We start from the raw sequence: 15,438 nt of genomic DNA, 5'->3' as shown, positions 1-15,438 counted from the left end.
CACAAATACAAAACATGTTGAGAGGTTTGAAGTTATGAAACCTGTGTGTGTGTGTGTGTGTGTGTGTGTGTGTGTGTGTGTGTGTGTGTGTGTGTGTGTGTGAGAGAGTGAGTGCTGCCTCCGGCACAGATTACCTTTCCACTGGCCACAGAACAATCTGATTGGACGATGTGTCGCTTCACCTGAGGCCGTTCTTATCTGGCTCATCCTGGCAGGAAGTCAGACTGCAGCTTGAGTTTCAGCACACCTGGACTCTGCGGGTCAAACTATCAGCAGGATGTGGACAGGTACGATCCAGCAGGCTCTCAGCAACATCCACACTCTAACAAAAGAGGGTTTAAAAAAAAATACACAAAAAGAGTACTTTCTTTTTAAATATTATTTATTTATTTATTAGATTGTTTTTATGTTTTTATTTTAATGTAAGCTCAACTTTTTTCTTTCTCCTTTTACTGTAAGCATAAAGGATTGTAGAATTTTAATATATTTTAAAAATAGCAGTTTACGCAAAATATAGACTTTGCTATTAACTGAAGTTGAATGGTATGTTAATACTCAGGCTAAGGTCGCCCCGTAACCATAAAATCTGCAGTAAGTGACTAACATGGAGGTTAACTTTTTGTCTTTCTGCAGTACGTTACTAATATCCTTTTATTTTTGTCTTTCTTCAGTGGGTTACTGATTTCCTTTGAGCGTTTCTCTTTCTGCAGTTCCAGCTTGCAGTCGCTATATTCAGCTGTGAGTTTACCGTAAGATGTTGGGAAATGCTGAGCATTTGATTAGTCAGCATATAGTTTTTTTGAGCTTGACTTGATGTCGATTCACACAAATTCAAACACTGCAAAATCTGCCAAGTTGGTCTTACTTAAAATCATCTCGGAGCTGTAATTACTTAATTTTGTGAAGTTGTCACAACTTAAAACTGACATCTGAAATAATCTTGTTCTTTTTAAGTGTTAGCTACTTCTGTAAACCGAGTTAGTGTGACTTAACTAGATCCTAAAAAAGAGGATTTCACCAATGATAAAGTTAGGAGATCTAAAAGTTTTATTTACATGTGTAATAACATACAAATATGATTTTTTATGACTTGCGTTACTGAAGTTGCTAAAACTAAGAAATATTTTAATTAAACTAGTCATTTTTAGGTTGCAACAACTTCACAAAATTAAGTAAATATAACTCAATTTTGCGATTATATATGAAGTAAACAAAAATTAAGATTAATGTTTATATTTACTTACATTTTTCAAGGCAATTGGTTTCTACGGAGGTTTTTTTTTTTTTTGCACCAATCTAAAATCTATTGGAAAAATTCTATTGGGGAGCCAGTACGACGTTAGCTTACAACTATCCCAGTTTAGTATGCACCCAATAAAATAGTGGTTTATGCAAAATATAGCCTGTGCTATTAACTGAAGTTGAATGGTATGTTAATACTCAGACTAAGGTCGCCCCGTAACCATAAAATCTGCAGTAAGTGACTAACATGGAGGTTAACTTTTTGTCTTTCTGCAGTACGTTACTAATATCCTTTTATTTTTGTCTTTCTTCAGTGGGTTACTGATTTCCTTTGAGCGTTTCTCTTTCTGCAGTTCCAGCTTACAGTCGCTATATTCAGCTGTGAGTTTACCGTAAGATGTTGGGAAATGCTGAGCATTTGATTAGTCAGCATATAGTTTTTTTGAGCTTGACTTGACGTCGATTCAAACAAATTCAAACACTGCAAAATCTGACAAGTTGGTCTTACTTAAAGTCATCTCGGAGCTGTAATTACTTAATTTTGTGAAGTTGTCACAACTTAAAACTGACATCTGAAATAATCTTGTTCTTTTTAAGTGTTAGCTACTTCTGTAAACCGAGTTAGTGTGACTTAACTAGATCCTAAAAAAGAGGATTTCACCAATGATAAAGTTAGGAGATCTAAAAGTTTTATTTACATGTGTAATAACATACAAATATGATTTTTTATATGACTTGCATTACTGAAGTTGCTAAAACTAAGAAAGATTTTAATTAAACTAGTCATTTTTTAGGTTGCAACAACTTCACAAAATTAAGTAAATATAACTCAATTTTCCGATTATATATGAAGTAAACAAAAATTAAGATTAATGTTTATATTTACTTACATTTTTCAAGGCAATTGGTTTCTACGGAGGTTATTTTTTTTTTGCAATAATCTAAAAATCTATTGGAAAAATTCTATTGGGGAGCCAGTACGACGTTAGCTTTCTGTTTGGCCTACAGGAAAACGTCATGTCTGGGGCACTCTACGCTGAAAAAAATGATCGTAAAAATTTCCATTAAATTACAACTTTTTTTCTCCTAAAATCATGACTTTATTCTTGGATTATTACAACTTATTCTCAAAGAAATCTGACTTTTTTTCTATTAAATTAAAATAAGTTTGAGGCCTGGAAAACATTTTTTTTAAATTGATAACTTTTTTAGGAATTTCTTTTGTTTTTGTAATTTGCTTTTTAATTGGCATTTCTTAATAAACATTCAGTGTATGCATACAGGCGATATACATGCCTGTCTCAGATCCAGTAGTATTTTCAGCGGTACACACACAGCAGGAAACAAAAAAAGGTGTAAATAAAAAAAAAAACAATAAATAGATAAAATTTTAAAAAATACTGTTGATGATATTATTATTATTATTATTATTATTATTATTATTATTATTATTATTATATTATCAATAATAATAATATAATAACAATAATAATAATAATAATAATAATAATAATAATAATAATAATAATAATAATAATTATTATTATTATTGTTATTATTATTAATCATTATTATTATTAATAATAATAATAATTATTATTATTAATAATAATAATATAGAAAAAATTTTTTAAAAACAAATCTATGGACAGTTACGGAGTGATCTTTTCTTAAATGTCCAAGACAGTTCTTCCTTTAAATGTTCAGGAATTTCATGCAGCATGAACTCTGCAAAATAGCCAATTAAGAGTCTGCAAGAGCTGCCACATCAATCACCGGATCATTTCCATGTTGTCACTGAGGTGCACTCAAGGCCAGTGAAACCTCCATGTTTGTCTGAGCCTGAGTGAAAAGTGAAAAGCCCCTCTTCTCCCTCAGGAGCCTCTCCCTCTCTCTCCCTCTCCCTCTCAGTTCAGTGCTGCTGACTGTGTTGGACTCCGGAGCGTCACCCCGACCTGACGCACTCTTGTACCAGAGCGCAGCTGTCACCATTACTTCATGCTTATTGGCTCAGGACCGAGAGAGGCAGAGGCAAAGGCAAACACAGAGAAAGAGAGAGAGATAGATAGATAGAGAAAGAGAGGGAGGGAGAGAAAGAGAGAGAGTTGGACCCCTGCGCTGCATCGATCCGCAGAGGCGCACAGAGGAGCTTCCACCGGACTGTTGGACACTTTCTGAGTTTCACTTTTTCCCAGTTGGAATGCTAAAAGTGGATTCACTCTTTGGAACATGCTATTGGGAAATTTGGTACGGTAAGACTGTGACAGTTTTGTAGTTTGACTCAGTTTTTTTTAATTAATTAATTAATTTTTAGCTTTCATTTGGAAAGCAGCTCCCCCTCTCTCTCTCGCTTCTCCCCCTCCCCCTCCCTCCCCCGCGCTGCTGCAGAGCTGATGTATCGACCTGCGAGCGCGAGAGCTGCACTTTGCCTCACATCAATGCAAGCTCTGAAATTTGGAAGCTTTACCTCAAGAGAAAAGGAGATGACATAAGTGTGAGCAGGAATATGAATTATGGAGCGGCTGCAGATTTGGGGTGGCGTTATTTTTTATTTCTGACAGACTCTGGGACAGGATGCATGATGATGATGATGATGATGATGATGATGGAAATGCTCTTTGTCAACACTGACACACACATTTGTTTACCTGGGGGAGGTAAAGGTAAGCAAAAGTTGTAGGTTAATGGTTACACTATGTACTGTCCCCGTTTCTGTCAGAGCGAGGCGGGTGATGTCATCATCATCATCATCATCATCATCATCATCATCATCATCATCATCATCATCATATGGAGGACACCTGTGAAGCCAGTCATTAGTAATGAATCAGGCCGATATGTTAAAGGTCCAGTTTGTAGGATTTAGGAGGATATTTTTGCAGAATTTAAAGATAATATAAGAAGTATAAGTGTATAATCACCTTAAAATAAGGATCTTTGTGGTTTTGTTACTTCAGAATGAGCCGTTTATATCTACACAGAGGGAGCGTATCCTCGTCTACGGAGATCGCCATGTTGTACCACCATGTTTCTACAGTAGCCCAGAAGGGACAAACCAAACAAACACTGGTGACAGATAGGGGACATTCAGGTTTTGCATATTTGCGTCAGCTAATAGCAGCTTTGCGACGAGAGCAGCATCAGAAAAACACCATTTTCCTTTAAAAGGGAAACTGCTTTATTTGCGTTTTTAACTGTTTTAAATCAGCTGGTCGATTTGTTTTGAGACCTCTGTGGATAATTCGGCTCCCATAAAAACCTAAACAATGAACACTGAAGGAATACTAACCATCCAAGTTTAAGGACGTTTAAGACGTGTTGCTAGAAAAGTGTTGTTAGTAAAAACGTTGTCGTCCCACATTTTGACATTGATTTTCTTAGCTTTAGGAAAGTTTTACAAAAAGTGAATGTTTTGATTAAGCTTATTTTATATTCATAATTTCTCTTTGCGCAATCTGAGGGTCCACGGAAACCCGCCCACTGAGCTGACGGTAAAATTCAAATTAAAAGTGACTCACCAAATGATATTTAGAGCTCTGGTTTCAAAACTGATTTAGCTTCTGTCCTTAAAACTCAAAACTATCCAGTATTTCACAAGAATCTGCATCTGTTTCTGATTGTTTCTTTGAAACCAAGAAAAGCTCTGCTCTTATAGAAAGCATCATGTTAAGCCTTCTGAAATGTTTTGACCTCAGAAAGTAATCTGGCTGATATCGTGTGCGCGTCTGTGTCACTGCTGCTGTGAGCGTCTCAGTCAGCTGTGCGCGGCACACTGTGTGCGTGTTTATCAGTGCCGGCCTCTTCTCTCCGAGCTGAAGGAGTGGAATCACACAACGCTTAACTTTCCCACGGCCGCCGTTCCTGGCTGCCCGTTGACCTCTGACCCCTCTGGTGAGATGTGATTGTGTCTCAGAAGAGAGGAAAACAAACTCCTGGTCAGGGCGACGTGGTGGAGCAGTGACCGTCTTTAAAGAGTTTATATCGAGAAATATTCTCATTAAAGCGACAGTTCACCCCAAAATCAAAAGCAGATATTTTTCCTCTAACCTGCGGCGCTGTTTATCAGTCTGGATCGTTCTGTGTGTTGGAGATATCAGCCGTAGAGATTTCTTTAAACTTTAATGGGACTACGTAGATGGCACTCGCCTTGTGTTGCCAGTGCCAAAAAATAAAATAAAATGAATTAAAATAAAAACCAATAATACAATAAAACAAAATAAAATATAAAATCAAATTAAATTAAATTAAAAAAGTTAAAACTCAACAGCGTGTCTCTTCCCAGAAACCATGATCCGGTTACTAAAAATAATCCACAGACCTTGTTGTTGTTGTTGTAGTTTTATGTAGGAACTACTTTCTTTCTACCAAACTACATCCACCAGCTGTATGTATTTTTGATTTTGGGATGAACGGTGTCCTAGTATTCTATTTTTTTTTTTTTTTTGTTTTTTGTTTATTTTATTTTATTTTTTACAAAATATGCAAACAACACAGTCATATACTGACAGTGCAAAAACACCAATTTACATGAAATTATCAGACAATAAAATAAATGTGCACGAGATGATTCACATAAAAATGAAGCTAGTAAATTGTAGTACAACAATGCAATAAAAGAAAGAGAAAAAAAATGAGAAACGGATAATATTAAACATAATAATTTGGTCTATTATAACACTAGTATGGTGAGATATGAGAGATTCTCCATTTAGTTGGTCAAACGTCAAATTTTATAGAAAAAAATGTATTTTATTACTCATTGAATATCTTCTCTAGACGAATAAAACTGTTTACTTGTATTTCTTAGTTTTCTTAACTAAGACACTGAGGTGCTACTCGACCCAGAGCTGCTTCTGCTGAATCTGACCTTTGACCTTAATGAGGTATCACTTTTTAAATGCAACAATCATTTAATGTGCATTTTTTGACGGTCTGGTCTGTGTTTTTTGCAGGTAGTGGTTGTGTTCTGTCTGTGGGGAACTGACGTCAGCAGAGCTTATGTTTTTCAAGCCAGCAGACCTTCAGAGGGAGGAGACAGCCCACCGACTCACACCAAAGGTGAGAACAGCCTCCGTCTTCGATTCGAGATGCTTTTAGAGATTTGGAGCAGCTCTTGATGTAGTGGAGTAAAGCTGATTTTGCATGCAAACAAAGTGAAACCGGAGGTTGTCGCCCTAAAAAAAGTGTGAATACCTAATATTGTTACAGGTTATTTACAAAAGTAGGTCGATTTTTTTTTTTCCGTCAAGGCATTTATTCGTTTTAGTGCATTTTGCCAGATATGAAGACGATATAATCTACAGAGACATAAAACAATAACAGTTACATTTAGTTGTTTTTATTGAATTATTTATCTTCATGTAGAGCTATGCTTGCATGCAGGGACCATTTTCACTCTCTTATACCTCAGAGTTAAAGGCTTTGAATCAAAATGGTTGCTGCATTTACGTGCACACTTTTTTCTCAGTCTGATTGAAATCAATCTGATTTCGGGTCAACTGTCAAAAATTATGAATATATCAACTTTACAGGACTGCGAACTCTCGCATTGACCATGAGACACATGCAACTGATACTTTTCACACCACAAGTGCATTTTATCACAGTGAAAAATAAGTAACGGATAACTGCTGTCAGCAGCACAGCGCTCTCTGTTCAGCAACGTATTCGCTGTTGCTTTAAAGCTTTTAATCATTTTCAATTTTTAAGAGTTTGGATTAAAAACAAACGTCACTTCTGCTTGGAAGTCTGCGTTTTCTGGCAGCGGAGAAATATACATCGTCACATCTTCTTACGTAAGGACGGAGCATGTGCAGAGATCAGTCCGCTTCATCGATTACATGATATACATTTTCTTTTGGTCGGTTTATAGAAAGGTTTAAACTCCCCTCTGCAACCGAAACCTGGATCACTTTGGGCCTGTTTAAGCTGATTAAGGTGGATCATGTTTCATCTGTTTGGGCTTTTAAACCATTTCAAATCAGATTTACAGGCTCCATGTAAACGTGCCCAATGTGTGATTCCTGCACAGTGAAGGCAGAAAAAACTGAAGCTGATCAAATATAAACCAAGACGAAGTTGCTGCGTTGCCTTTTTCTCGAAATTGAAGGCTACGGTCCTTTTTCACTGTTCTCTGCTCATGTGGCACCAATTTCAAAAGTATTTGCGTCTTCTTAGAGAGAGACCACTTTTTATGTTATGACCCTCTTTAAAACCCTTTGAAACTTGAGCAAACATAAATATATGGTGAAATATATAATCAGATAAAAAAAACTTCTATACATTAAAAGGTGACAAGAAAGTGACCTGAAAAAAATTGTTCTTCAAGAAAGGGAAAAAAGATGAGAGAAAAATGCCCAGAAAACTATTTTCATGTTCATGAAAAATATACATTAAAAGTATGTCACAAAAAAAGTGTGTATATATTTTTTTTTTTCAATTTTCAGCCTTTTTTTTGGTCATTTTCTTGTTTATTTTCCTCTTTTTTTACTTCTTCTTTTTAGCTTATTTTCAGGTAATTTTCTTGTTAGTTTTGTAACTAATTTTTTGCAATTATAATTATTTTTTGGCCATGTTGTTTTTTAACCAAGTTGCTCTGGTTTCAAAGGCTTTATTAGTTATGTCGATGAAAAATAAAACCCAATCCAGAACCAAAAATCAAACACAGACGTGGAAAAAAAAAGGATCATGTGAATTCAGTTGTTTGATGCATTAAATTAAAACGTTTCTGTTCGGCAGCCAGAGTTCAGACACAGAGGAGTTTTTAAAACAGTCCCAGCGTGAGCTGCTGTAATGAAACCTCAACAGGACAAAAAGTTCGTTAGTTTGGGTGAAGTGAAGGCAGCCTGCAGAGCGCTTTGAAAAACTGCTTGTAGTTAAAGTGTGTTCTGTTTGCAGTTAAAGGCCTTCGTCCGTCCATGAATGTGGGCAACAGATTAATATTTTGCAGATGAATCCGGTACGTGTGCAGCAGTTGTGTCTGACCGTGTCCCTCTCCTCCCTGCAGTCGTCTCAGAGTGGGTCAGCTCAGCGGGCTCCTGCAAGGGGAGATGCTTTGAGCTGGAGGAGGCCAAACCTCCAGGATGCAGATGTGACAATCTGTGTAAAACCTACTACAGCTGCTGCTCCGACTTCGACCAGCACTGCCTGAAAACAGGTCAGTCTGACATCACCCGAATCGCCTCTCCTGGTTTGATCGTCTTTTAATTATTATTTTCAACGTGAGGTTATTTTCTGTCCGGTTTTATAGTTCAGCAGGATCTCATTAAAAAACATTTTGTTGCAATCAGGTCTTTGGCCAAAAAACAAAGGGATGAAGTTTTTGTTGTAGCCTGCTTAGGCCCGGTTTAGATGAGAACGGTCCTACTGAAAACAAACACGTGATAACCTTGTACGAAGGATCCTCGTGTGCACCGATCTGCAAAAAGTCCAAAAATCCTGAAGTATGCCAGGCCAGAAGTTGGCGGTGTAACTTTGTAATGACACGCCGCTGAAGTGCAACATGTGTGAAGTGCGGCTGTTATATCACCATTTTCAAAGGATCCATGCATTGCCAGTTTTCACAACGAAAATATATATACATATATTTATTAAATTTTTGACATAGTTTTCACATAATTTTCTTGTTTGTTTTAGATTTTCTTTAACTTTTATTTATTTTATTTATTTATTTCCTTTTTTCTTTTTTTTTTCTTTTCTTTTCTTTTCTTTTCTTTTCTTTTCTTTTCTTTTTTTTCTTTTCTTTTCTTTTTTTCTTTTCTTTCTTTCTTTTTTTTCTAATTTCTTGCAACTTTTTGGGCCATGTTAGCTCTTTGCCATCTCCCTATGGAAGAAGTTAAACCAATTTTCTCAGGTTTCAAAGAGTTAATGACAACATCATCTGCTGTTAACCGTGGATTCTCTCACCTGAACTCTTTTTTTAAAAATATATTTATCAGTTTGTTGGTTTTTGACTTTGCATCGTTTCTGTATTTGCACCATGTTTGCTGTTATTTATTTTTAATGTATTTTTTGAACTTTTGCAGCATTTTTTTTCACTTGTAGCACATTTCAGTTGTTGTATTTTTTTGGATCTTTGTTTGTGACTTTGAGATGGCATTGCGTCTGAAGCTGCAACACGTTTTGGGTCATTTTAGCACTTTGGTCTTATCGACCACTGCATGAAGGATCATGTTACCCACTGAAACAGGTTTATTTCCACATTTTGTACACAAATTCAACAGATTCACACATTTATTGATGCTGCTACTGTTTATACTGTCAGTATCAGTGATACTATACATTTATCACTAAATTAGTTTGCAATACTATACAGCAGTACTACAGTAGCTCCAGTATTTAGAAATCTCAGTTTACTCAACATGATAAGTGCTTTCTGCTGTAACTATAGCACATGAACAAAGAACAACTGTGCTGGAGTGAGCCAAAATGCCAATTTTCATCTGACGCTAATTTAGAGCTTGGCCGAGTGCGACCGCAGTTTCATCTTGAAAACATTAAGCAAACAACACTGGGACTTTTTCCAAAACTGAACTCAACCTCTCCAAATGGATTCTACAGCCACGAGCTACTTGTGTTTTTACGACATCTGCTCTGCTTATACAAGTAATTCAAAGTTTTTAGAGACGATGTCAGGGGCCTCGAGTTTAACTCGCAGTATTTATTTGAGATGTTTACCATGTTCATCATTTAACCTCACTGTGATTGTGTAAAGTGATTTATGATGAACTCTCCTCCTTCTTGTGTCTCAGCGGGCGGTTTTGAGTGCACGCAGGATCGCTGCGGGGAGGAGAGGAATGGCGACCACGCCTGTCACTGCTCGGACGACTGTCTGGAGAAAGGAGACTGCTGCTCCAACTACAAGTCGCTCTGCAGAGGTACTCACCACGATGCGTCTCTATGTAACATATAATAAAGTGAATGTGCATGAAAGTAGGTAATGACTCTGTTTCCACTCGAGGTGAGGCTACATGGGTGCACGGAGGATGTGAGGAGATCAAGACGGCTGAATGTCCTGCAGGGTGAGTGTGACACTCACGTCAAACAAGACAGCGTAAGAGTGTGTGTGCCATATAAAACACATAATAATCCACATATTTAGTTTTTATTTTATTTAAGAGTAGGTGGTTAAAAATGTGTTCTGTGTAATCAGTACATACCATATTTATGAGGACTTTTGAACTTTAAAAAGTGTAATTAAACCTGTTGAAGAAATGACCCAAAAATTAGCAAAAAAAATCGTAATACAAGAAAATTACCCGAAGTACAGTAGAAAAAAAAGACCCCCCCCCCAAAAAAAACCCCAAACAAACAAACAAACTAACAAAAAAGGAGGAAATGACCTGGGGAAAAAGGTGCATGGAAATTTCAAGAATTCTGTAACATAATTTTTAAGTATGTAATAATAAATAATTTATCGTAATATAATACTTATACTTACTTATACTGATAAACAACCATTAGAAATACAGATTTTCCACAGTTTTTTCTTTTTCCCGAGACATTTTCTTTCTTTTTAAAAACTAACTTCCTACATCTATCACTGTCTTGCTTTTTGTGGAACATTTCTTAGATGCTTTTTTTCTCATTTTTTGAAAAAAATTGCTCAGAGTTCAAAGTTTAAATACTCCGACAGGCATCCACAAGAAAAGTGATGTTCTTGAGGTTTCAAAGGGTTAAACTGGCAAATGAAGGATCAATCTGTGCTAACTGTGTTTTACGGGTCTTTAATTTTTTTTTTCCGCTCAGCTTCATCCGTCCTCCCCTCATCATGCTGTCCGTCGACGGGTTCAGAGCCTCCTACCTGAAGAAGGGCGACTCCGTCACTCCAAACATACATAAACTCAGTACGTCTGCTTGCATTTTCTCATATTTCATCCCCTGAATGCAGCTGTGGTGAACTCAATAATCTGCGTGAATCTTGGAGAAGCTCTTGTCCATGTTGTACAGTCTACTTCATCCAAAACACTGGACCACTGACACCAACAAGATCAGCGCCGTCGCCAGAGGAAAAACCTTAAAAAACCTATACCTTTTCATAAGCAGATCAAAAGAGAATTTGTATCACGTAAACGATGACGCTGATTGATCGTGCTCCCTCTGCACATGCTCCATGTGCTCGCCTTCTCCTCCTCTTCATTGCCTCCGGTAGAAGTACTTTGGCGTCATGCTGCTGCTTAATTGCAACAACAGCAAACACTGCGCTAAACAGACGATAAATCTCCATTTTAGCCGTGAGTTTGAGTGGCAGCCCTGTAACCATAGTAACTCACTCACTCCTGTGCTGCTGTCAAAAGTTAGCGATTATTTTCACTGCGAGAAAATTCACTTGTGGAGCGAGTGTGTGAAAAGTGTCGGTCGTCATCATTTCTGTGCGTGTCACACAGCTGCTCCGTTTCCACACGTGTAACCACCAGTCGTTTCAGACATCCCATGTAAACAGTGACCCGAAATCTCTAATCAGATTGATTTCGATCAGACTGAGAGAAAGTTTGCATGTAAACGCAGATACTGTGTTTCCAGCTGCAGAAACATTGGGGGGAAGCTTTGCTGCATCGCTGCTTTTCCCCCCAAACCTGGGAATGTCTTTAAAGGTGAAAGGGTGGAATCAAACTTGTGTCCGCTGCGGTGAGGACGTAGCCTTTGTACACAGGGCGCCTGCTCTAGCAGCTACTGTATGCCGCAAAAATGGATATTTTGAGCCAAAACAAGGTTTTTCCCAAATCAAAAGTATTTTCTGTGTCCTAACCTAACCGCGTTAGCCACAGCGTTATTGAAACTTCACATGCTAATGTGACACATCCGTGGTTTGCAGAATTGTACAATGCCAACATTTTTTCTGGTCAGTGGACCAATAAAACTACTAAGAAACAGGAGGGCTGTCTGTTTAGCAGTAAATCTGCAAGTTGTGGTCCTCTCTGGGGGTCTGTTGGTGCAAAGCCAACAAATAAAGCATTTCCCTGGGAAATGGATGGACAATGCTATTGGCCGCTCTGCAATAACATCAGGCAGAGCGGAGGAGTAAACAGAAAACATCTCCAACAATAAAGTGTTGAAAACAGATTAGCAGCAGTGCGTCAGATGACCTGAATAACCTCTCATCGTCTCACAGCGAAGGACTGAGAGTCACTCTGAAAAGCTGCGGGGAGACAGACAGACTCAGCCTCAAACTCCGAAAGCGGTGGATGTGCTACGAAAGATTAACATAAACCTTTTGAAACCTGAGCAAATTGGGGAAAAAGCAATGACCAACTTTACAAGAAATGTCCAAGAAATTACAGGAAATTAGTTAAAGGTGAAGAGGAAAACTACCTGAAAATAAGTTTTAGAAAAGGGGGAGAATTATTAGTAAATAATGGAAAACTATTACCACTAAACCACTGTCATGTTTTCAGATGATTATGATTAAGAGTCTTTTGATTTAGGCTTTAGCATAGTTCTTGTGATAATTAGGAATTTTAATATTTTAGGGAACATTATTTATTCTCATATTGCTTTTAGTGTAATTATGGTGCACTTTAACGCGCACGTCATACTGAGCACTTTATCTTGCACTCACAGTAGCACGGTGTTGTGTGGGGCATCAGTGTGCTGGTCAAGAGAGCAAGAATTTAGCTTTTTTTGTATTTTTTTAATGTGATAAGATAAAACAATTAAGTGAATCTGAATCTAAAAAAATTATAATCATAATTATTATTCAGTACATAAAAAACATATATTCTTAAACTTTCTGCTCTTTTTGAGTAATTTCTTTCTTTTATTGTTTGTTTGTAGTTGATTTTTTGTAACTCTTTACAAATGTCTTGCCAGTTTTTTAGGCCGTGTGTTGTTAAGTTTCTCATTGCCTTGTCCTCGTGTTTTTGAAAGAAGTCAAACAGTTTGCACAGTTTTCAAAGGGTCAAAACAACAAAAATGTGTCTGTAACATGAGAAAATGATCCCACACATTCTGGTTGCATATAACTTACTGTGAAATTCAGCTGATAGTGACCAATGAGCATCAGAGATACTGAAACAAGATTTTACGGATGTGGCTCTCTACCAGCCATCAGAGGAGGAATTTGGCTTTTAGCTGCATTTTCGCTCCATTCAGAGCACTTTATTGATAGTTTGGATGTTTTTTCTGGACGTGTTTTTTAGGGCAAATGAAATTTGCCTCAGTAAAGTCAAACATATCAAATCTATTTAACTTCCTGCGTCATTCTTCTGCCTTCTTTGCCAAGGACAAGAGACAAGACGAATCAAAATAACGACAAGACGTAACAGAACGTGACAGAAACCTTGAAGAAACATGAGCGATATCAGAGCCACGAGAGACTGGTCCTCACATGACGTCTACTGCCTGTGAGGATTTACCAAACAACTTCTGCTTTATCTCTTTTAATTTTAATTTTAATTTTAATTTCCTCCTCCATCATTAACTTTAAGACCTCGGCCAGGTCACAACGATGCCACCTGAGTAAAGCACATCACGTCCAGGCAGCACAACTGAAAAACTCTGCACACTCTTGTGTCTCGGCCACAAAGACGATGGCACTCGTTTATATTTTTGAGACAAACCGGGAGCCGGTGAGCTGTTTGCCTTTTCTCTTCCACTCTGTCCGTCACCGTGTTTCAGATGTGCCGTCTAATAACAGCTGCAGACGGCACACTTTGACTGAGTGCTTAACATTTGTTTTATAAGGTTTAATTGTTTTTCTGCTTGTTTCTCTTCAGGAGAGTGTGGCACGTCAGCACCCTACATGCGACCGGTCTACCCATCAAAGACCTTCCCAAATTTATACACCCTCGCCACAGTAAGTCTGTCCCAGTGCCCGAAATGTATGTATACATACAGGATAATCTGTACGATAATTGTCTGTAGATTTTGTGCTGCATATAAAACAAATTCAGAGCCTATAATTAAACTTCAGAAAAGATAATACTGATAAATGATAATTTAAGAGGGTGTTCATCTTTTAAACCCTGTAACGTGAGAATGAGTGTAAAATATTGATGTATTTCAGTTTTGGGAGTCAAATTATGTAATGGACTCAGTGATGAGTTTTAAAAAGCCTTAAAATGTAAAATGATTGCAAATAATAATTCAGAACTGATAATAGAGGATCACAGTTAACACATTTTTTAAAATTAATTGATATATTTTGTTTCTTTAGTGTTGCTGTTATTTGGGTTTAGCCTTTGGTTGATTTATTACAGGCAAAAACAAGCCTAGAGTTTCAGCCTATTCTTTTTTTGGTTATTGATTGAAAAAAAAATGTGTGAAATAATCTGTGCATGATGCATGTAATCGAAATAAAATTAATATTCATTCATTGTTTGTAGGATAATTAAATATACATGTTCGCTACAGCGTGCTCATGTCGTGCTGCTGCTGCAGGACTGATATTCATTGATGTATTGATTAAGTGTTTTGCGTCATTGCTCTGTGTGATGTGTGTGCAGGGTCTGTACCCAGAGTCTCACGGGATTGTGGGAAACACCATGCACGACCCCGTGTTTAACGCCACCTTCAGCCTGCGCACCAGAGAGAAGCTGAACCACCGCTGGTGGGGCGGACAGCCGGTCAGTAAACTCCAGCTTGTCCCCAGTTTGTGACTGGAAATAGTTCAAACTTGCACTGGTCAACAGTAAGTTAATGCCTGGTGTTCGTTTGAATAATTTTAGGTTTTAACTAAAACTGAACGTCATAAAACTCATAGAAACTAGTTTTATATCATAGAGCGGTATTTTGAGAAATCTTCCATGAAAAATCATATTGTGGAAAATGTTCTTATTTGACATCTTTTGCTGATGGGAAGACGGACATCAAATTTTAAATGTGCTTTAAAAAAAGAGTCTAAGTCTGTTTTATTTATGTGTAACTTATTTTAGTGAGAAATCTTTCTGTTGGAAGCGGTTCACCTCTCATCGCCACAGTGTCCCCTCACTAAAACAGCTCACTTAACTTAGTTTAGGCAACAAAATACAGTTTATTTTTCTGATAACATTAATGCTGAATTGACTAGAATCCTGTCGACATTTGAAGCCTTTTATGTTTGTTTTTTCTGACACATAAGGAATTAATATCATGCCATATTTCTGGTAAGGTGTCATTTTCACCATCAGTTGTTGACACTTTCCGTGATTTCTGCATTTCTGCTGCTCTGAAATCGTCACGCAAACGTCACAACTCTGCAACTCTGGTATCATTTGAAGT

The 15,438-nt window shown here is 37.3% G+C and overlaps 1 protein-coding gene across 1 annotated transcript in view; it reads left to right on the top strand.

The window, feature by feature from the left end:
* The first annotated feature begins 3,186 nt into the window (after window positions 1-3,186).
* The window catches only part of LOC121957412 (ectonucleotide pyrophosphatase/phosphodiesterase family member 2-like), a 56,998-nt gene continuing 44,746 nt past the window's right edge, over window positions 3,187-15,438 (top strand). The window contains exons 1-8 of the mRNA XM_042505978.1: window positions 3,187-3,489; window positions 6,195-6,300; window positions 8,249-8,398; window positions 9,993-10,118; window positions 10,202-10,262; window positions 10,990-11,087; window positions 13,956-14,035; window positions 14,685-14,804. Of these exons, the coding sequence (XP_042361912.1) occupies window positions 3,472-3,489; window positions 6,195-6,300; window positions 8,249-8,398; window positions 9,993-10,118; window positions 10,202-10,262; window positions 10,990-11,087; window positions 13,956-14,035; window positions 14,685-14,804 (759 nt within the window). The 5' untranslated portion in view covers window positions 3,187-3,471. The remainder of the gene's footprint in view (window positions 3,490-6,194; window positions 6,301-8,248; window positions 8,399-9,992; window positions 10,119-10,201; window positions 10,263-10,989; window positions 11,088-13,955; window positions 14,036-14,684; window positions 14,805-15,438) is intronic.

This window comes from Plectropomus leopardus, chromosome 18 (genome assembly GCF_008729295.1).
Source record: "Plectropomus leopardus isolate mb chromosome 18, YSFRI_Pleo_2.0, whole genome shotgun sequence".
NCBI classification, from domain to species: domain Eukaryota; kingdom Metazoa; phylum Chordata; class Actinopteri; order Perciformes; family Serranidae; genus Plectropomus; species Plectropomus leopardus.
Note: the sequence above shows the minus strand (reverse complement) of the source record. Positions and strands in the feature narration are given on the sequence as shown.